Raw genomic sequence first — 23,001 nt, forward strand, 5'->3', positions numbered from 1 at the left:
AGGCGTTTTTGTGAAACTACACTGTGACAGTATTTCCTCACTGCTTATGGTAAGAGGAGTAGGCCTACTAAAAGATGCCCTGACCTAGAACCGGGGCAATATGGACAAAAAATCCATATTGTGATAAATTGCCTGAATTGATGTGATTTTTTTTTACCCTTTAAACTACTACTACTAGTTTGATTGTTGTAGCCAGCAATTGTCCAATTCACAATCACCCATATTAGCAAACTGATTTCATTTCAAACTTCACATTTCTCTAGGACACTCAGCAAAAAGCGTGCGATAAGTGGTCGGTGTCGATAATTGTCAGTTTATCGTCCCAGTTCTACCCCGACCCAAACCATTCAGATAAGATTTGTAGTGTTTCTCACCTTTGTGTGTTCATAAATATGCGACTAGGTATGAAATAGTGCTAGTTCTCATTATTCCAGATAAAACTATGCCACCTCTGCTTGCAGTGAATGCTTTCATCGCTTATTTATTTTTCATCTTAGGCCAAGATCCTTCAATAAATCTGTAGCATGGAGAACGTTGTCACCACTTTATTTTTGTATGTATTTTTACATTGTGCAGACACCATTGTATAAACGCTAGATACTGTAAGTAATCACCTGGAACACGTTTCACTCACTAGGGGTGTGAACGTTTAAATGAAATTGGGATCCTTAACGTTAAGAATAATCCCTAACAGAAAAAGTTTTTTTTTTTTGTGTGTTCAGTCTTTGCTCTGTTGCGTGTAGAATATCCTAGCCTATTCATTGATGATAGGCCCTGCTTTACTGAAGTTGTGAGACATTGCAAGCCAAGAAATTGCGAAATACAGCATTCCATTCCAAGATACAGCTTTTGATTGCCGATAGATAGGCCTAGTCAGGGGCGGACTGGGTGATTTGGAGGCCCCAAGCAGTGGCTAGTTTTACATGTCATTTAACTGTAAAAATGTATTACCTTTTAATGTGCCATGAACACAACCAGTCATGATGTTTCATCTGATTGTCAAACAAATCACTTCAAAAAGGTTACCTTCGCATGTTCATCAAAAATTATTCCAGCATCTGAACAGTACACTGTGCACCCACCAACTTTCCTTCAATTCACAAGTGGCTGAAACTACAGTATCTCACTGGAGAAGGCATCCGAGCGAGCGAAGCAGCACCCCTCTGCCTTACTATAATAAATAACAAATTCAAGCGGAAAAATTATATATATATATAAAAAAGATGACTAGTATTATTTTTTACAATTATGCCCAGCTAAACGTTTTCTCACGAGGCCTTTTGATAATGTGAGGCCTGAGGCAGTTGCCTCTTCTGCCTAATGGTAAGTGGGCCTAGTGCATGGTTCTGACTCCGTCTGCCTTGTGGCCGACCTGCTTATACTGTGCCCCTCCCCTCTCTCCGTCCCTCCCTAGCTCACTATGAAAGATGCAAGTGTTTGTGTTATCGAAAGTACAGCAACTAATCAGTCTCCTCCGTTCCAAAACGGAATCTAAGGAGTCAATTCCAGCGGAAGATTTGTTTTCTTTCTACTAAATGTCTTGGTAAGTCACGGTATTTAACTAACTTTAAAGTACTTTTTTAGGAGAAAGTGGACTGTGCGCAGGCAGCTTGAGATTATTTGATATCTGCTCGCCTAGAGTCCCGCTTCAGAAGTGGCAGTCCATTACAGACAAGTAAAATGCCTGTTCAGTGGCTCTTCGAAACCATCTCCAGTGAAGATTTTGTTTCGACATTTTAAAAAGACGTAGTGTACCCTTACAGACTAAGAAACATGGCATAGCTAAGGGGCTTTCAAAGGTATGACTGCGGTAGATACAGTGCATTCTGAAAGTATTCAGACCCCTTCACCTTTTCTACATTTTGTTATGTTACAGCCTTATTCTTAAATTGATTAAATTAAAACAGTTACTCATCAATCTACACACAATACCCCATAATGACAAAGTGAAAACCGTTTTTTAGACAGAAATACCTTATTTACATAAGTATTCAGACCCTTTGCTATGAGACACGAAATTGAGCTCCGGTGCATCCTGTTTCCATTGATCATCCTTGATGTTTCTACAACTTGATTGGAGTCCACCTGTGGTAAATTCAATTTCTTGGACATGATTTGGAAAGGCGCGCACACACCTGTCTATATAAGGTCCCACAGTTGACAGTGCACGTCAAAGCAAAAACCAGGCCATGAGGTCGAAGGAATTGTCCGTAGAGCTCCGAGACAGGATTGTGTTCAGGCACAGATCTGTGGAAGGGTACCCAAACATTTCTGCAGCATTGAAGGTACCCAAGAACACAGTGGCCTCCATCATTCTAAAAGGGCAGTTTAAACGTTAAGCAACATTTTCCATTTGTCACATCCCTATCACTCACCTGTTGCGGAACATTTGTAGGCTTATCTTCTACATACTGCAACCATTTTGAGCAATGTGGTCCCTGCCATATGCTAGCCCACTGTAAGATCTATATTCCTGTTGGTATAAATCCATTATTGAAAATTCTCATTCTTCCTCTGAAAGGCAGCTGTTTTGGAGCGGGCTCCCTCTCATCATCCTTTCTGCATTCTACTCTGTTAGAGGCACCCCCTCTACACGCACACACTCATACTCGAGCTGAGCTAAAGAGTAGCTGTTAATTCCCGCAGAGTGTTGGGCATTCTCTAAGGAATGTGAATGGAAGATAAGCCCCAGGGATGTGATTCCCCCGCTTATCGTGGTCTCGCTGACTCGATCCACACACTGCCATCTGAAAACAACGCTGGACACAGCCCAGAGAGCGATAAACCCAACACCTTGGCGTCCCACCAGGCAGCGTGCGTTCCCATTGTGGGTTGATTAGCTCACAGCTGCATCCAGCGCTTCAGATCCTTCCTGTTTCTGAAGGTTTCTTCAAAGGGTTGTTAAACCCTAACCTTTCTCCATTTACTATACATTTCTGAGCAAAGTAGCTTTAACAACAGCTTTCCTTTTCTCTCTATACATAAGATTAAACTTAAACAATCTGGAATTAGTTGTTGAGATTCTGGTCGTTTCTATTAGTGTTTGGCAATTATGTAAGATGCTGAACTAATTGAACTGGCTTTGAGTGGCAGCAAATATTGCACCTGTCCTGTCACTGTGAAGCTCTCTCCTTAGCCTGGCTGTTGTGCCTGGTTTATATTGGCCTGTGTGAAGTAGGGAAAGGATTGGAGGAGAGTGCTTAAGTGTTGGCTGTGGCGCTAAATCAAAGCCCCCTTTCTGAAGCGGCCTCTGGAGAACAGATTTCACATTAACACGCTGGGCGAGAGGAGAGACTCCCTCCTTTCACTGCTTAGCAAGGTACGGTGAATGAAGTGTTTCTGGGAAAGGGGGGGATTGGCACTGGAAAATGGGGTGACAGTCAGGGCTACAGCGCGAGTGTCGTTTTCACCATAGCCAAGCAGTGCCGGGACAAAAGGCTGATGTAATTCAAAACATCAGACAGTCATTTCATCGCCATTCCTGAAAAGTGAAATCCACCCCTCCCTTCCCTCAATCTCTCGAGTCTTCCCTTCTATCCCTCACGCTTCAGTCTCCCACCTGGGGCAGGATATGGACTCCCCACTGTCTGTCGACAGCTTGGAGAGACACAGGGGAGCCTTCTATCTCAGCTGGAGGACTGTAGTGGATCGGTAGGGACTCCCATGATTAGAGCTACTGGAGAGAGTCGCTTCTAGGACGCTCTCTCGCTTTCACTCTTTCTCTCTCTCGCTTTCTCTATGCCTCTCTCCCCCTCTCTTTGTGACATTTTGCATTCAGGTTTCCTATTGTCTTCATATGATTGTTTGAGGCCCACTCAAAAGAAATCAAGGTTTTCCTACGTTTTATTATTTTGAGAAGAGGAGTAATGAAGAGCATTGTCCTCACTTCAATTAATTTAATTGATGCGCTGAATTACTGATCCAGCACCTTGTATCAGAAGACTCCTTTGTACAGAGATTGGTAGTGCACCAGTGGACTGAGATGGCGGTAGAACAAAGTTGTTTCTGTTTTTTATAGGAAGCTTAACAAGGCGAACAGCTCTCTGCGCAGCCATTTCAGGGTGTGTACGCCTATGTCTAGAGTCTGTAGATTTAGGGGTTGGATGTTTTAAACATTCCAAGTAAAGACATTTTTGTTGGCTAATTGCTCTTCGAATAAATCTTGGCTTGTGTTTTGTTTAGTCTGAGATAGACCCAATTTGTTAAGCACTTTATCTGGTGATGTTGTGAAATGCCATTGAATGAGATGAATCATTTGAATACTATTTGGTTTTTTAGGCCAGTTGAGTTGCGGTGTTAGTGAGTGTGTACTACCATAGTGTTCACTGTGACCTAACTTTACTCTGTGGATAGGAGTACCTAGAAGTAGAAACAGTCTGAGCCTATGCTTAGAACTAAGTCTCACCAGATGCTGCACCATTCATGATTCAGAATTTAAAATCTCTGAAACAACTAGCTTTTCTGGATCGAATCATGATGTCTCTTGACATTTCAAAAATACCTGTTTATATGTATTGTTCTCAAGAAAGGCCAGAATGTTTTGCTGGCCCACATAGCCTAATGTTTTTTGAAAGCTGGACTGTTGAGGACAGCGACAGATAGCTGTTCAGTGTTTTACAGCGCTAGGCTAGGTTTGGGCCCCGCCAAGACATTTTACATTTTAGTCATTTAGCAGACGCTCTTATCCAGAGTGAGTGCATACATTTTTTTTCATACTGGCCCCCCGTGGGAATCGAACCCACAACCCTGGCGTTACAAACGCCATGCTCTACCAACTGAGCTACACGGGACTAATTAATAGTAGGGGAAACACTAACAGCTTTTTCAAGTTTGATGGGAGAAGAAAAGTAGACTTTAAACTATTGTATAAGCAGACTTATGTATATCAAGGTTAAGCTTCAAATGCTGTGGATTATGTTTCTGTGAAACTAGTTTCCATGCTTCTCCTCCTCAACAGCCAATCACTTTTTTGAACCTCACTGCACTGTGAACAACAAGTATATTTGGCCTGCTTATTAGCAATCCAAATTGATGAGGGCATTGTTTTTCAGTCTGCTTTACCTCTTCTCTCAGAGTAATTCATTTAGCGTTTGTCGTGAGTGACAGATTGGTGCATCACAACCGCTCTGTGTCTGTGGCTAAGACAATGATTAAACTCCCATCCATAGTTCTCCGGAGAGCATTTGGACCCAATTAAACTATTGTTTATGACCGCATCCTGCATTTATTGTAGCCACAATTGCACTGCCTCAGCACTGCTTTCTCTGACACTATCAGCAAAGCACACTGTGTTTGGGACCTGGGAGTTCCGATTCCATTGGCTGAGGAGCTGTCAATGCATAATGTGAGCAAAGTTAAATTTAAAAGATGTTTGCAATAATGCAAAATGTAATGGCTGTTCACTGAGAATTAGATTTTTTTTGAAAAGTTTCCTTACTGAAGTCATTTACATTTTGCAGCAGATCTTGGAGGGAACATTACATGGATAGTAAGAGAGATGTAATGCAGATATTTGCCCCACCCCACAGAGACGACAGCCCATCTTCCGTATCGGAGGCGGTCGCTCACTGTGTCATTACTTTATTTTATGGGGCCATTTCTTTTGGAGAGTAGAATGTTTCTGGAATTAGATTGGAGTGGTCTTTCTGGCAAAGGGGACTGGAAAAGCGCAGAGCAGTCAGTAGATGTCAGGGCTAGTTTGCTTTTATTTTTTCTGGAACTGATGTCTCAATGTGATTTCTGTGTGCATGTGATTTCTCCTGACATGTAACAAAGACATTGAGTATGTTTACATGCACACTAATAATTTGATATGAAACTGATTATGGCAGTAAGCAGATTATGCAATAGTCATGTAAATGCCTTACTCTGCTTATCTTAATCGGCGCAAGGTAAAAATGGAAGTAAGCATACGCCGATTAAAACGCCTGGTTTTCTGAGTAATCTTTTGAATTATTAGGACATCTAAACACCTTAATCTGGGTTTTAGCGGTGTATTTGACCTGCGCATGTGCTAGCACCAGATGAGCGAGTCTCCCTCTTTAGCGCAAGTGAAGTGAGTTCGGAGCAACTGAATGTATGCGTCTTAAGTAGTTTTCACATACACACTTTATATGTCCGAACTTCGAATCAAATATGTATCCCAGAAATAACATGTTCGCAGTGGTAGAACGTTTATTTTGATTGGCGATTTTCTGCATTTATAAGTGCCATCAGGTAGCCTGATATCAGATGTCCATGTAAACAGGATTATGAGGGAAATTGTTCTTGCAAAACATGTCAACGTTTTCATCAAACTATTATATTAATCTGACTATCCACAATAATCGCATTATAATGTGCATGTAACCGTACTCATTGTTTCTACCAGTGTCTTTTTCTCACCTCCACAATAAGAAGGATTCAGTGATATGGGCCAGACTGCTGTTGATTTAGGCTAGAATGTTCCTGAAGAAGTTTCCATTGACAATGCATAATTTATGTTAAAGTTATGCACGCACAGAGCTCTAAGTCAAAATGAATGGCATATGCCTCAATTAATTGCAAAACTATTTTCTGAAACTCAAAGCCCTTTACATTGTCTGTTGGGATAACTTACCCCTTTCAGCAATGTCTAACCTCTAACACTCACTAATGTGCTCTTATCTCTTTCCATCCACAGAGAAGAGCTGACGACCTCTCCTACCCCCCTCTCTCTACGACTCTTACCTCCCCCAAGATGAGTGCCAAGTCAGCCATCAACAAAGAGGTGTTCACACCCCACGATGAGAAGATGCTGGTGGCTGTGCAGGTGAAGAGGAGGACCAAGAAGAAAATCCCATTCCTGGCTACTGGAGGACAGGGAGACTACATGACCTTCATCTGTCTCTCAGGTACTACAACCTCCTCTACCTTCCTTTCTTTCCCTTTTTCTCTCCTGGCATTTTCCTCTCCTCTGTTCCTGTCCTATCCTTTCCTCTCCTCTCCTCTGTTCCTGTCCTGTCCTTTCCTCTCCTCTGTTCCTGTCCTATCCTTTCCTCTCCTCTGTTCCTGTCCTATCCTTTCCTTTCCTCTCCTCTGTTCCTGTCCTATCCTTTCCTTTCCTCTCCTCTGTTCCTGTCCTGTCCTTTCCTCTCCTCTGTTCCTGTCCTATCCTGTCCTTTCCTCTCCTCTGTTCCTGTCCTATCCTTTCCTTTCCTCTCCTCTGTTCCTGTCCTATCCTTTCCTTTCCTCTCCTCTCCTCCCCTCTGGTTTTCTTCTCCTCTATTCAGTCTTCCCCTCTATGTGCCTGCTGAGTACTCTGATAACCACTGCTATGACTGGGCCTCTGGCTTCTGTGCTGATGATGACCTGATCTACACTGACAGGTTTCATGGCTGTTGCATGTGGCTATAATGTCCCTTCAAGTGACAAGCTTCCTGAGGGCAGTGGTATTGGTGTGTGTGTTTGTTGTGTATATTTGTATGGATGTGTGTGTGTTGCTGGCCTGAGTAGTGTGCTGTGCAAGGCATGCCCAGAGCCATTATCCTCACTGTCAGTCTTATCAGCCTGGAATTGATGTAACATGCTGGAGACCCCAGTCACATTTCAACAGACGTCCTCTTCAATTCACCATCTAATATGCTCTCTGAATAGCCTGTTTACTGTTGCTGAGCCAATATAGTGGCACCCTAAACCAATTTAGGGCTTGGTTTAGTGGCAAAGCCTTTTACATGGATTACATTTACTTTGGAATTTCATCATTTCTGAACTGAAATTGGGTTTTAAATTGTTCATGAAATATTTTTTTATCCTCTGAAATATTGCACTCTAACTCAGTCATTCATTCTAATTTATGAGATACTGAGAATAACGGGTACAGACCACTTTCACTAGGCTAAGTGACACTTCTTTAATCCATTCTGCAGTCCTATTAAACCATTATTTGGCAGCAAATCATGTCATCTCAAGGTCTCAATTCATTTAATATGTGCAGTGTGGGAATTTACAGTACCAGTCAAAGGTTTGGACACACCTACTCATTCAACGGTTTTTCTTTATTTTTACTATTTTCTACATTGTAGAATAATAGTGAAGACCTCAAAACTATGAAATAACACATATGGAATCATGTAGTAACCAAAAAGGTGTTAAACAAATCAAAATATATTTTAGATTCTTCAAAGTAGCCACCCTTTGCCTTGATGACAGCTTTGCACACTTTTGGCATTCTCTCAACCAGCTTAATGAGGAATGCTTTTCCAACAGTCTTGAAAAAGTTCCCACATATGCTGAGCACTTGTTGGTTGCTTTTCCTTCACTCTGCGGTCCAACTCATCCCAAACCATCTCAATTGGGTTGAGGTTGGGTGATTGTAGAGGCCAGATCCTCTGATGCAGCACTCCATCACTCCGTCAAATAGCCCTTACACAGCCTGGAGGTGTGTTTTTGGTCATTGTCCTGTTGAAAAACAAATGATAGTCCCACTAAGCGAAAACCAGATGGGATGGCGTATCGCAGAGAGTGTGACCCAGAGAATAGCTCGGGCGCTACCTCTGGTAAGCTGGTGCAGTCTGACCAACAGCCCAGGGAAAGGAAGAAGTATGTGGAACTTGTTGCTGAGGCAATACAGTTACCAGTCACTCGTGAGCAGCTGATCGCTAACCAGAAGGTTGACATTAGCCTGGCTGAATGTTTTTCTAGTGTTGTCTCAGAGTAGGAGCTAAAGAAGAAAAACATGGCATACTTCATTGATGGTAATCTCCTCATGCGTAAATGGACATCCCATGTTGACACTGGCAGAGATTGGAATGCTGTTTACCAAATAGTGATTCCTACAGCCTTTCAACAAAATGTTTTATCCCTCGCTCATGATCACCAGTGGTCCGGACATCTGGAAGTCACCAAGACTTATGATCGGGTTTTGCGACATTTCTTTTGGCCTGGTTTAAAGCAAGATGTGGCTCAGTTCTGTTGGACTTGCCACACCTGTCAAGTAACTGGGAAACCGAACCAGGTTATTCCTCCCACGCCTCTTTGTCCCATACCTGCCATAGGTGAACCATTCGAACATGTGATGGTTGATTGTGTTGGACCATTATCAAAGACAAAATCTGGTAACCAGTTTCTGTTGACGATTATGTGTGTGGCCACCAGGTACCCAGAGGCCATTCCTCTGCGAAGGATTACTGCTCCGGTGGTGAGTAAAGCTTTGATCAAATTCTTCTAAACTTTTGGGTTACCTAAGGTGGTACAAACTGATCAGGGTACAAATGTCCTTTCTAAGATTTTCAAACAAGTGTTAAAATCCTTGTCAGTTACACACCGTGTGTCAAGCGCATATCACCCAGAATCTCAGGGGGCGCTTGAACGTTGGCATCAGACACTGAAGTCTATGCTCCGTAAATATTGCTTGGAATCTGAGAAGGATTGGGATAAGGGAGTTCCTCTAGTTTTGTTTGCTGTCCGTGAGACAGTACAGGAATCCCTAAGGTTCAGCCCAGCTGAACTGGTGTTTGGACACACCATGAGAGGACCTATGAAAGTCCTTAAGGATCAGTTTTTATCACAAGAGTTGTGTGTGAAAGAAAATGTGTTGGACTACTTTAGTCGCTTTCGTGAGCGCCTAAATGGTGCCTGTGCTCTAGCAAAGGAAGCGCTGTCTTCCTCACAGAGACGTATGAAACGGCACTATGACAACCAGGCTGTTTCTCGTTCACTGCAGCCAGGTGACCAAGTTCTTGTATTGTTGCCTGTGCCAGGAGCGTCATTGTCCTTATGTAATTGAAAAGAAACTAAGTGAAACTGACTACGTGATACAGACTCCTGATAGAAAACGCCAATCTCGTGTGTGCCACATTAACATGTTGAAGACATACCACACCAGACCCGTCACTCAGATAGACAGTCCAGAGAAACTGGCCGAGTCGGCGGTCTCTATTGCTGCTGCGGCTGTAGTGGGAGGTCATGTTAATGATGTGGACGGAGATGGTTTGGAGTTGCGCAATACTCAGCAGCAGTGTGCTAGATTGCCCAATTCAGAGATGCTGTTGTCTCTCCCGTCAAGCCTGATTCATTTAACGGACGGACAGTCAGATGATATTGTGAGGCTATTACACAGCTTTCCATGTCTTTTTAAGGATGTTCCTACATGCACAAATGTGTTAGAACATGACATTAATGTTGGAAACGCTGTACCTATCAAGCAACATGCTTATCGTGTCAACGTCTCTAAAAGAAAGATAATGAGGGATGAGGTCGGTTATTTGCTGGAGAATAACCTGGCTATGCCAAGTTCAAGTCCTTGGAGTTCTCCGTGCATTCTGGTTCCTAAACCTGATGGGACATCCAGGTTATGTACGGACTATCAAAAGGTCAATGCTGTCACAGTGCCCGACTCGTTCCCGTTACCCAGACTGGATGACTGTATTGACACTGTTGGTGCTGCTACTTATGTAACCAAACTAGATCTTCTAAAAGGTTACTGGCAGGTGCCGTTAACCTCACGTGCCTCCGACATCTCTGCCTTTGTGACCCCAGATCACTTCCTACAATATGCTGTCATGGCATTTGGGATGCGGAACGCACCAGCCACTTTCCAACGCCTGGTTTACACAGTATTGGCTGGAGTTCCTAATTGTAGTGCTTACCTTGATGATCTGGTAATTTATTCAACTGAGTGGTCAGATCATATTAACACTCTAAGGGTAGTGTTTGAACGTCTAGCAGCCGCTTCTCTAAACCTGAACTTAGCAAAGTGCGAGTTTGGGAAGGCCACTGTTACTTATCTCGGTAAACAGGTCGGTCATGGTCAGGTGCGCCCTGTAGATGCCAAGGTTTCAGCTATAAATGCATTTCCTGCACCTACCACCAGAAGAGAGCTACGCCGCTTTTTAGGGATGGTTGGCTACTACCGTAGTTTCTGTAAAAATGTCTCTGCGGTAGTTGCTCCATTAACGGATTTGCTCAGTCCGGCGAGGATATTTGTATGGTCTGAAGATTGTCCTACAGCTTTCAACACTGCTAAAGCACTCTTCTGTAGTACTCCTGTTCTTGCTGCGCCAGATTTTGAATGACTGTTTAAACTGGAGGTAGATGCAAGTGCCAGAGGTGCTGGTGCTGTTCTACTGCAGCCGGACCAGAGTGGAGTGGACCATCCTGTCTGTTATTTTTCGCGGAAATTTAACAAATGTCAGACCAACTATTCCACCATTGAACAAGAAGCTCTAGCTTTGTTGTTAGCTCTGCAGTACTTTGAAGTTTATGTTGGTTCCAGTGCATTACTAGTGATAGTGTGTACTGACCATAACCCCTTAGTTTTTCTCCACCGTATGTACAACCAGAACCAACGCCTTATGCGTTGGGCACTTGTAGTGCAAAATTATAATATGGAGATCCGCCACAAAAAGGGGTCGGATAATGTGTTGGCAGATGCTTTGTCTCGTGTTTAGAGATCTAGTTTTTTTTGTTATCCCGTCAGGATGCTGTTGATCTTTGAATTTTGGGTGTTGTGATGGTACGTGTGTCGCGAACCATTGTGGTTTGCTCTTTTAAGGGTGGGAGTGTTACGGATACAGGTATCCTGTGTGTGTTTTTGTGTTTTTCCTCTCCTTCTGCCCTAACCACAGGTGTCTTTTGTGTTCCTGATTGGTGGTCGTTGGTGTCCCACCTGTCCGACATCCGTTTGTCTGCTGATTGCTGAGGTGGACCAATCAGTGGACATTCCTCTGTATTGCACCACCTGTTTCTGTTTTTTTCAATCACACATCCTATTGTTTTAAAAGCCAGTCAGTTGTGTTTGCTGACAGAGACTATTTTTCGTATGTGAGTATGGATACTGTGGTGTCCTGTTTTTTGTGTACTCACTCATTTGCTGGTTACTCTGTTTGGTAACTATGTTGTGTGTTTCTGGGAAAAGGGGGATTTAGCAAATTGCCCTTGGGCATACATTACCCGTAGGAAGAACATTTGTCTAAAAACATTAGTTAGACCTGAGCGGACCACCTACTGTATTTTTGTATGGTTAGCAGTAGCTTTAGTGGTTCTTGAGGCAGGCAAGATCAGTTTAGGGTTTTTTATATTATTGTTTCATTCCTTGGGACCTGCTCAGCCCTTTTTCCCAAACCTTTACCGTGTGTTCAAAATAAACATCTTGTCTTTGACGGTAGCTTATGGTTGTCGGTGTATTTTTTTGTTCTCACTGTTTTCCATGTCACGATTCTAATTTGCATTAATTATGTTACAGGTCTCTTTTCCATTCCCCCTAGACTTTTAAAGCCACGGGGTTCGTAACAAAAATGTGGAGTTATTCAAGGGGTATGAATACTTTTTGAAGGCTCTGTGTCTGTATGGAGGCTTTAGCCAATGCATTGTGCCATCACTCAATTGAAAAGCTCAATTGGGGCCTGCAGCCAGGACTGTGTTAATTCCTCAGGTGTGAATTACAAATTGTTTTGTTGGGGGAGGAGGGGAGAAGAAAAAGATGAATCCTTCTTTTGTTCCTCTAACTGAGCTATAAAATACATGTGAATGGATGCACATTCATTATGCCATTCTGGGTGCCGTCTACTACTACGTGTTGTCAGGATTGTGCTTTGTGGAGTGTCACAGATCCTGTACCTCTATATGGCTCATTAGCCTGTAAGAGCTTCACTACCGACTCTAGGGTAAAACTCTACACAGTGTTTTGACTAGTAACAGAGCCTTTGACTCAGATTTGCGTTGCGTGGGGGTTGTTGAGAAAGGCAAAAGGCATGGAGCGACAGTAGTCACTCTCTCTCTCTCGCTCTCTCTAATCAAATCAAATTTTATTTGTCACATACATTTGTTTAGCAGATGTTATAGCGGGTGTAGCAAAATGCTTGTGCTTCTAGCTCCGACAGTGCAGTAATATTTAACAATTTAACAACATATACCCAATACACACACATCTGGGAAGGAATGGAATTTAAGAATATATACATACAGTGAGGGGAAAAAAGTATTTGATCCCCTGCTGATTTTGTACGTTTGCCCACTGACAAAGAAATGATCAGTCTATAATTTTAATGGTAGGTTTATTTGAACAATGAGAGACAGAATAACAACATAAAAATCCAGAAAAAACGCATGTCAAAAATGTTATACATTTATTTGCATTTTAATGAGGGAAATAAGTATTTGACCCCCTCTCAATCAGAAAGATTTCTGGCTCCCAGGTGTCTTTTATACAGGTAACGAGCTGAGATTAGGAGCACACTCTTAAAGGGAGTGCTCCTAATCTCAGCTTGTTACCTGTATAAAAGACACCTGTCCACAGAAGCAATCAATCAGATTCCAAACTCTCCACCATGGCCAAGACCAAAGAGCTCTCCAAGGATGTCAGGGACAAGATTGTAGACCTACACAAGGCTGGAATGGGCTACAAGACCATCGCCAAGTAGCTTGATGAGAAGGTGACAACAGTTGGTGAGATTATTCGCAAATGGAAGAAACACAAAATAACTGTCAATCTTCCTCGGCCTGGGGCTCCATGCAAGATCTCACCTCGTGGAGTTGCAATGATCATGAGAACGGTGAGGAATCAACCCAGAACTACACAGGAGGATCTTGTCAATGATCTCAAGGAAGCTGGGACCATAGTCACCAAGAAAACAATTGGTAACGTACTATGCAATGAAGGACTGAAATCCTGCAGCGCCCGCAAGGTCCCCCTGCTCAAGAAAGCACATATACAGGCCCGTCTGAAGTTTGCCAATGAACATCTGAATGATTCAGAGGAGAACTGGGTGAAAGTGTTGTGGTCAGATGAGACCAAAATGGAGCACTTTGGCATCAACTCAACTCTCCGTGTTTGGAGGAGGAGGAATGCTGCCTATGACCCCAAGAACACCATCCCCACCGTCAAACATGGAGGTGGAAACATTATGCTTTGGGAGTGTTTTTCTGCTAAGGGGACAGGACAACTTCTTGTACCGTCAAATCTTGGGTGAGAACCTCCTTCCCTCAGCCAGGGCATTGAAAATGGGTCGTGGATGGGTATTCCAGCATGACAATGACCCAAAACACCCGGCCACAAAGGAGTGGCTCAAGAAGAAGCACATTAAGGTCCTGGAGTGGCCTAGCCAGTCTCCAGACCTTAATCCCATAGAAAATCTGTGGAGGGAGCTGTAGGTTCGAGTTGCCAAACATCAGCATCGAAACCTTAATGACTTGGAGAAGATCTGCAAAGAGGAGTGGGACAAAATCCCTCCTGAGATGTGTGCAAACCTGGTGGCCAACTACGAGAAACGTCTGACCTCTGATTGCCAACAAGGGTTTTGCCACCAAGTACTAAGTCATGTTTTGCAGAGGGGTCAAATACTTATTTCCCTCATTAAAATGCAAATCAATGTATAACATTTTTGACATGCGTTTTTCTGGATAATTTTTTTGTTATTCTGTCTCTCACTGTTCAAATAAACATACCATTAAAATTATAGACTGATCATTTCTTTGTCAGTGGGCAAACGTACAAAATCAGCAGGGGATCAAGTACTTTTTTCCCCTCACTGTATATGGACAAGCAATGACAGAGCGGCATGGACTAAGATACAGTATAATATTATAGAATACAGTATATACATATGAGATGAGTAGTTGTTACGAGAATTTCTATCCCAATGTTTCAAAAATGAACGTATTACTCAGTCTGTATCCCAGAGGTTGTAAATCTCTAATAATCAGACCAAGCAGCCCAGCATACACTCATCAGGCTTTATTCATGACGTTCAACATTCTGAAACAAAATGGTCGTACAATATTTTTAAATGCACACGTCAGAGGAAAAATCCCACCCCTCTTTAGGCGGGCTGTAGTTTTCCACTGGAAAACTGCTCTCCTGACCATCAGGTGACACACACACACACACACACACACACACACACACACATGCACTCTTCCAAGCCTAACGGTTTCTGTCCTCCCTAAATTGGGAGGCCACTTTATCTTGGTTTCTCAGTTGTCTGTAGACAGTTCTCCTTGTCCTTTGTAATCTGGTCTAACTCTTACTTGCATTGCTAAATGGTAACACAATGTCATACTCTTAACTTGCCCTACGCTCACACTAACACCTTTCACACAGTTTCAGGGTGTAATAATTAGTCATTAATAATTAGTTTAACTGAGGGTGTGACATTTTAGTAATATTTCACTCACACATTTCTTTATCAATCCAGCCTTTGACTAAATTTCACACACACATTTAAAATACATTCTTATAAAATGAAACACACAACAAGGCATATAAATTGTTTTGCATATTAAATGAATCACTATTACAAAACACACTATAAAATACATTTTGTCTTGCATTGCTACCAAATTTTACTTCCAACCATAACTCACTCTCCTTGGTAGGATTTTCACTATAACTTTCATTGAAAAGATAGTATACTAAACATAAAAAATTGTCTCATTTAATACAGGTTCATCAGGGTTACCCCATGATTAAAAGCGTAACGTTACTCTTTAGCAAACGTACCTAACCTGTTTACCCACTATCTGGAAACAACAGTCTAAGCCTATAGTGAAGAACATTTGCTTCATCACATCCTGCAATATTGATTAATTAGTACATCACACTTAAAACAAGACTTTAATACACAAAAATCATTACAATTACTTTTAAACTAGAGATTTGTAGTTCTAGGTAAACATCCAGTCACAGTTCTTCATTAGATTTTCACTGCAACCTTCACACATTAGAATTAAGAAAAGTTTCATCCAGTCTCAAACTATCTGAATCGTCGTCATCCTCCACCAAGCCTGGTGGGTCATATTCTTCATTCCTTAGGTCCGAGTCCGGGATTGGGCCGTATCTCACCATCTGTTGGGAAACTGCATTCTCCAACGCCTTGCTCACCAACCCTCAGACACAGGGAATAAGACAACATCCACAAAGAACTAGCATACCCATAGAAGCTATAGCTGCACCCAGAATAGTTACAACAATAGTTTTCCATTTACCAAACATTTGATCAAACCAACCGTTTAGGGAGCTATCAATACCAGAGTTCTCTGCCAGTTCGTTCGCCAGTGTGATGAGTCCCTGAAGAGCTTTGGTCACTGACCCGTCCGGTGCTGTATTGTTGGGGATGAAAGTACAGCACATAGATCCAAACAGAACACAAACTCCGCCCTGCTCAGCCAAAAGCATATCTAAAGCTATTCTATTCTGCCATGCCATTAAGCTAGTTGCCGCTGTCTGCTCAGCCAATCCCTTTATTGCATCACGAGTGTGGTTTATAAATATTTGCTGGTTATAGTAAATATAATTTATCCAGTCTACGTTTTTATTAATTGTTGACCACCAGAAAATACTTGATTCAAACCCAGCTGCGATCTGATTCCTAGCTTTGAATTCTTCTGGAACCCCTCGAGGTACTCCTATCCCATCAATATACAGTGGGGAAAAAAAGTATTTAGTCAGCCACCAATTGTGCAAGTTCTCCCACTTAAAAAGATGAGAGAGGCCTGTAATTTTCATCATAGGTACACGTCAACTATGACAGACAAATTGAGAAAAAAAGATCCTGAAAATCACATTGTAGGATTTTTAATGAATTTATTTGCAAATTATGGTGGAAAATAAGTATTTGGTCACCTACAAACAAGCAAGATTTCTGGCTCTCACAGACCTGTAACTTCTTCTTTAAGAGGCTCCTCTGTCCTCCACTCGTTGCCTCTATTAATGTCACCTGTTTGAACTTGTTATCAGTATAAAAGACACCTGTCCACAACCTCAAACAGTCACACTCCAAACCCCACTATGGCCAAGACCAAAGAGCTGTCAAAGGACACCAGAAACAAAATTGTAGACCTGCATCAGGCTGGGAAGACTGAATCTGCAATAGGTAAGCAGCTTGGATTGAAGAAATCAACTGTGGGAGCAATTATTAGGAAATGGAAGACATTCAAGACCACTGATAATCTCCCTCGATCTGGGGCTCCACGCAAGATCTCACCCCGTGGGGTCAAAATGATCACAAGAACGGTGAGCAAAAATCCCAGAACCACACGGGGGGACCTAGTGAATGACCTGCAGAGAGCTGGGACCAAAGTAACAAAGCCTACCATCAGTAACACACTACGCCGCCAGGGACTCAAATCCTGAAGTGGAAGACGTGTCCCCCTGCTTAAGCCAGTACATTTCCAGGCCCGTCTGAAGTTTGCTAGAGTGCATTTGGATGATCCAGAAGAGGATTGGGAGAATGTCATATGGTCAGATGAAACCAAAATAGAACTTTTTGGTAAAAACTCAACTTGTCGTGTTTGGAGGACAAAGTTGCATCCAAAGAACACCATACCTACTGTGATGCATGGGGGTGGAAACATCATGCTTTGGGGCTGTTTTTCTGCAAAGGGACCAGGACGACTGATCCGTGTAAAGGAAAGAATGAATGGGGCCATGTATCGTGAGATTTTGAGTGAAAACCTCCTTCCATCAGCAAGGGCATTGAAGATGAAACGTGGCTGGGTCTTTCAGCATGACAATGATCCCAAACACACCGCCCGGAATATGAAGGAGTGGCTTTGTAAGAAGCATTTCAAGGTCCTGGAGTGGCCTAGCCAGTCTCCAGATCTCAACCCCATAGAAAATCTTTGGAGGAAGTTGAAAGTCCGTGTTGCCCAGCGACAGCCCCAAAACATCACTGCTCTAGAGGAGATCTGCATGGAGGAATGGGCCAAAATACCAGCAACAGTGTGTGAAAACCTTGTGAAGACTTACAGAAAACGTTTGACCTGTGTCATTGCCAACAAAGGGTATATAACAAAGTATTGAGAAACTTTTGTTATTGACCAAATACTTATTTTCCACCATAATTTGCAAATAAATTCATTAAAAATCCTACAATGTGATTTTCTGGATTTTTTTTTCTCATTTTGTCTGTCATAGTTGACGTGTACCTATGATGAAAATTACAGGCCTCTCTCATCTTTTTAAGTGGGAGAACTTGCACAATTGGTGACTGACTAAATACTTTTTTCCCCCACTGTATATCCTTTCATCAAAGGATCCCGGGAGGAGGTCCCGCTTTCTACGTGATAACTCATCAGTCTCTGACACGTTTGATGAGAGTGAAGGGCATTACCAGCTGAGCTAACGCACAGGTTCCCGTCCAATTCGTATGTAGGTGAGGCCACAATCTGTTATCACCACACAACCACCAGATGTCAGCACGGGCCTGGTTTTGGTTCCTAAAATCCTCTGGCTGCAACAAAGAGGAGAGATTAGTCATGGTCTCTTTAGTTGTGACATTCTCTATGTGGGAGCAGGAGCTAAGATGCCCCACCCTGTATCCTATCTTATTAGTCCTAGAAAAACAATAATAAGAATCCCCTGAGATTTCAAACGGAGGTAACCTAGGTCGGGGTGACTTTGTTATCGGGGGATACAGATAGTGCAAGTTACTACAAGACTCCTTCACCACATTCCCAGGTGGCTTGAACAATTTAATCATGCATGATAAACCTGGCGGAGCGTTAAAGCCCGTCAGGGGGAAAGGAGTAGTTGTTAGTTGTCCCACAGGCGTAACGGTCCTCTTTGGACATAGTTCTTGCCGTATAATGTATCCATTCCAACCATAGGTTAGGATCCCTATACCCAGTCTCCACCTGTACTACTTCCTTCAGGTCTATAGTTTGCACTATCTTCACCACAGCCCCGGTCTCACTACCTCCCTCAGAGAGGTGTACTCTATAGGATGCCCCAGTTGAAGAGGATATCTCACTTGTCAGGTCTGTAACATCTGCTGGGTTGATTACTACCCAGAAAGCCACTAATGGGTCTTCACAACATTTGCGGTCAAATCCAATGCACCACATTCCCTCATCCGTAGCCTTTACCTGTTTTAATGTAATTCGGACTTTCAGACAGTACCTACCCTTATATGGGTCGCACTGCCATTTCTGGTAATTCCCTACTTTCACAATACTCCACCTGTCCTTAAACTGTGTATGGAGATTGACATATCCCCCCCTCTCGGTATGAGCAACTACATGGTCCCAGGATGTACATGGTGACATACATATATATCTCCCATCCTTCACGATACTACCAGCCAGTACTCCCCAACTGGTCCTTTCCTTCAGTCACTAGTACTTCCCCTTTCCCTACGTCAAGCTGTCTCCTATGCCTACGTAGACTGTGCTTGGGTATTATTTTATCAACTTGTGTTAGGTTAACTACTACTTCTGGCGGATCAGGAGGGTTTGAGTGTGCTAGGAATATGGCCACCACAATCAGACAGCTACCTACCGTCAGAATACCTGTGAAACCCCACCCTCGCCCTGCGAACATGTCAGACGCCAGAGGCCAACCCATTGCTTTACCTTCTATCGAACTCACACAGGGATGATCAGACAGGGGAATCTTCGTTAAGGAGCCAACCCCCGAGCCCTAGTGGTGATCGGTTCTTTCTCTTAACTCTGTGTTTGTTCGTCAGGTGTAGCTGGGTTTACCTTTTTGCAGTGTGTGACATGCACCCAGGTGGATCTTTCCACGATTCTTACAGCGAAGGCTATCACCAACAGGACCTGATATGGACCTTCCCGACGTGGCTGTTTCCAGTCTTTCTTCTTTAGGGATTGAATCCACACCCAGTCACCTGGTTGGATTGAGTGGGTTACCTTCTCCTTTAGTTCTCCTGTTGGGCACAAAATCTTTGACATACGTGTTTGGTTAATGAACAATTTTCTCATGTGTTCTGCTAGTGTATTCTCTACTTCTATGTCTGCCTGTTCTGGGCCTGCCAACTGTGGCATTCTGTAAGGTCTTCCAAACACTTTAAAATATATATATATATATTTTTTAGTAATTTGTTATACCATAGGCCACAGTGTTTCCTAACCTGCTCTACTATCTAACCTATCCCCCCTATTGACACATTGTTTTACCCATGTGTCAATATTTCCGCATATCAAAACAGTGACTTTAATACATTTAATAATTTATCCTTATGCCAGACATTATCTCGTAGGATTGTTCCTTTCTTTACAGTATGAAAATATATACACTCACCAACTGTATGTCGGCCCGGATAAGAGCGTAAGCCAAATGGCCAAAATGTAAAACATAATCAAGAACATAGGAAATATCTGTTTCCCCGTATAGTGTTCCTGTCACCCTTCTTAATGTAATATTTCACTCATTTGTCAATATAATCCCTTACTTCATATAAGTAAGCAGTGATCTTTTATTCCAGGAATCTATTTTAAGAAAATGTTTGATATGTTGTCTCCTACTATCCCTTAACATATACTGTAGGGGATTTTCCTCAGTCCTGGGAAATAAAGAAAAAACAAAAAAAACTCCCCCCTCAGAACACATCGGATAACTCCATGTTTCATTAAATTCACTAAACCTATAAATAACAAGCCCATAACCACCTTCCGGTAATCTACTGATTTAAACCTGTTGCATTCATTTATTAAATAATAATCCGATTGTTTAATAAATCCCCTGTTTGCATTGAACACATCTCTGTCTCTCTAGGTATTGACTAATAGTCTCACTGTCTCCCTGCTTACACTCGTGGACTTTGGAGAAGTCGGCATGTCTGTGATAATATTCTCTCAGATTATCACAGAGTTGTGCCAATTTATCTCCATAAGCCCCTCCCTCTTCCCACTCTAACACCGGCGCGTTCCCATCTCTGGGAACCCAGTTTCCCCTTACTGCCGCCCAGTCCTTCAACACTATCTGTCTGACTGCCCTCTCTAGTTCCCCTGTATTCAGCTTAAAGCTGGCGGTCAGCCCTTCCATATCTCTTCTGAACTGGTGTACCCCCGTTTTAGGGTGGGGTATCCCTTCCACTGCTCTCACTACATCTCTCTGCTTCGTTTACTAAATCCTGGCATTAGTAAATTCTATCCACACACCATCAAAAACGAATAACATATTTGCATACACATAACTAGAAAGCATGAATGTAATGCCATTCTTGCTTAAACAATGCAATTCAACATTTCTCATCACCCAATTTATATTACTTTTTTCACACAGGAAACCCTGTACAATCTCTATCCTCTATTGCTGACTATCCATCTAACATTACTTTTCAACATTTCTCAAATCTAATTACCTCTGTTATCAACTAAAATTATATCCACCTCTTATGAAACCCCCAATCTGTCATTGTTTAGAATACAGCAGATGTAGGTAACTGTCCTTTCTAAGTAGGCTACAAATAACACCAAACACATGCCGTAGTTGACCAGCATATATTGAATTGATCTCCATAGTATTAATATCCAATGTAGTGATTAACATTCCTTAAAGGAAACCCTAAATTTGCTTTGTACAATATTATATTAATTATGTCTCACCCATGACGTATGTCTACGTTTGGGTGAGCAAGTTAATATATAATTATTATTCCAATTATTATTTTATGAAGTCTCTAGCCTCTCATTCAACACAAATCCCCATCATCAAATATACTCCCAGCAGAACTGAAAAATAAATAAAGAACAGACTGATTTCCAGGACACTGCCCCTTTGTTTCTGGCCTACTATCTCCCCGAGAGTTGGCACTCCCTTAAGGTCTCTATTACTCCTCTTTTCTCTCCCAATCTGCTCTTGGTAAACTGCATACCTTTTAACCTCTATGTGTTGCTGTGCTTTTCTCCACCCTATCAAAGTATTTTTAATGGTCCTGCTTATCTCTGGTCTCATTCCACTGAGGAACACTATATTTTTAAATGCTGATGGTAGGGCGTATCATTCCCCTGTCTCTGGTCTGGCTCGGATATGCCACTGTTTGCGTTAAACACATCTTTAAGCCTCTCTAAGTACTGACTGACAGTCTCACTATCCTATTGTTTACACTCATGTACTTTAGAGAAGTCTGCATGACGATGGTAATGTTCTCTGAGGCTATTACACAATTCAGTTATTTTCCCAACATACTCTCCGTGATTGGCCCATGGCAAAAGTGCCCCCTGGGCATCCCCTGGAACCCACTGGCCTCTAACGGCAGCCCAATCCTTTCCTACCATTTGTCTCACTGCTCTCTCAATCTCCCCCGTGTTTAACTTAAAACTTGCTGCCAAGCCTTCCAGATCTCTCCTAAACCCTTCTATTCCTGTTTTGGGGTGGGTCATTCCTTCTACCGCTCGGGCCACGTCCCTCTGTGTCCATGGCCTGTATACATCTAAAGTGGCTGGGGCTCCAGCATTCCCTGCCAATAGATTAGGTAAGGCTATCAGTGGGTACTGGCCCCCTCCTACTCTCTCATTTCCTGACTCATACGGACTCCCTCCTGAGCTCAGCTCCTAACTCCTAACAGCTCCTGACTTTTGTTGTGGGGTTCAAGTCTCCTCAGGGTCCTGGGTCTTCCACCCTTCGGTCCCTTGACCCCCCTATTGTATCCTAGTACTCTAGTTACTTTCTTAGCCTTCTCTTTCTGTCTCTCTCTCTATCTTTCTAATTTCTGCAATGACCAATTGGGTTACTGCTGTTGTTCCAAACATTTCCTTAGAACCTCAACTGCACTATTTTCCTTTGCCTTATCCTCATTAAAGGTATTAAAGGCATTAAAGGTATTAAATAATTTTACAATTTTGCTTTTAATGATTTATTCGATCATTAATTAATTTCTTATATGTTTCTTCCTCAAAATAGTCAAAAGATTATTGGTTAACACTACCGGCAACTTGGAGTTTGTACTTAGACAAATTACGGCCCCAATTTCATGACGTGGAGTTTGTACTAAGACAAATTAGGGCTCCAGTTTCATGGAACGGATAGTTACTGCTAATCTACAGTTGTTTGTGACTTATTATATTTCTTACACATACTATTTTAATTCCTCCTGGTGTACTTTTGACAACCCTCTTTCATATTGTCTCAACACAAGGCTAGTTTATGTTTGGTAATGGCCTCTCTACCCGGAGTTTATTTCGGACCCCCCCCCCCCCCCCCCCCCCCCTTTGCTACACCACTCGTATTTCCTACTTATTTAGAATACTAGCGCATTGGGTTTTCTCTAGATAAGCGTCTAAAAACACGATGGCAAGACTTCC

General features: G+C 42.5%; 1 protein-coding gene across 1 annotated transcript in view; it reads left to right on the plus strand.

Moving 5' to 3' along the window:
* The window catches only part of LOC311103106 (syntaxin-binding protein 6-like), a 139,443-nt gene that overhangs the window by 16,317 nt on the left and 100,125 nt on the right, over window positions 1–23,001 (plus strand). The window contains exon 2 of the mRNA XM_084144643.1: window positions 6,662–6,872. Within this exon, the coding sequence (XP_084000769.1) occupies window positions 6,719–6,872 (154 nt within the window). The 5' untranslated portion in view covers window positions 6,662–6,718. The remainder of the gene's footprint in view (window positions 1–6,661; window positions 6,873–23,001) is intronic.

The sequence above is a fragment of the Coregonus lavaretus genome (genome assembly GCF_964263955.1).
Source record: "Coregonus lavaretus genome assembly, chromosome: 27".
NCBI classification, from domain to species: Eukaryota; Metazoa; Chordata; class Actinopteri; order Salmoniformes; family Salmonidae; genus Coregonus; species Coregonus lavaretus.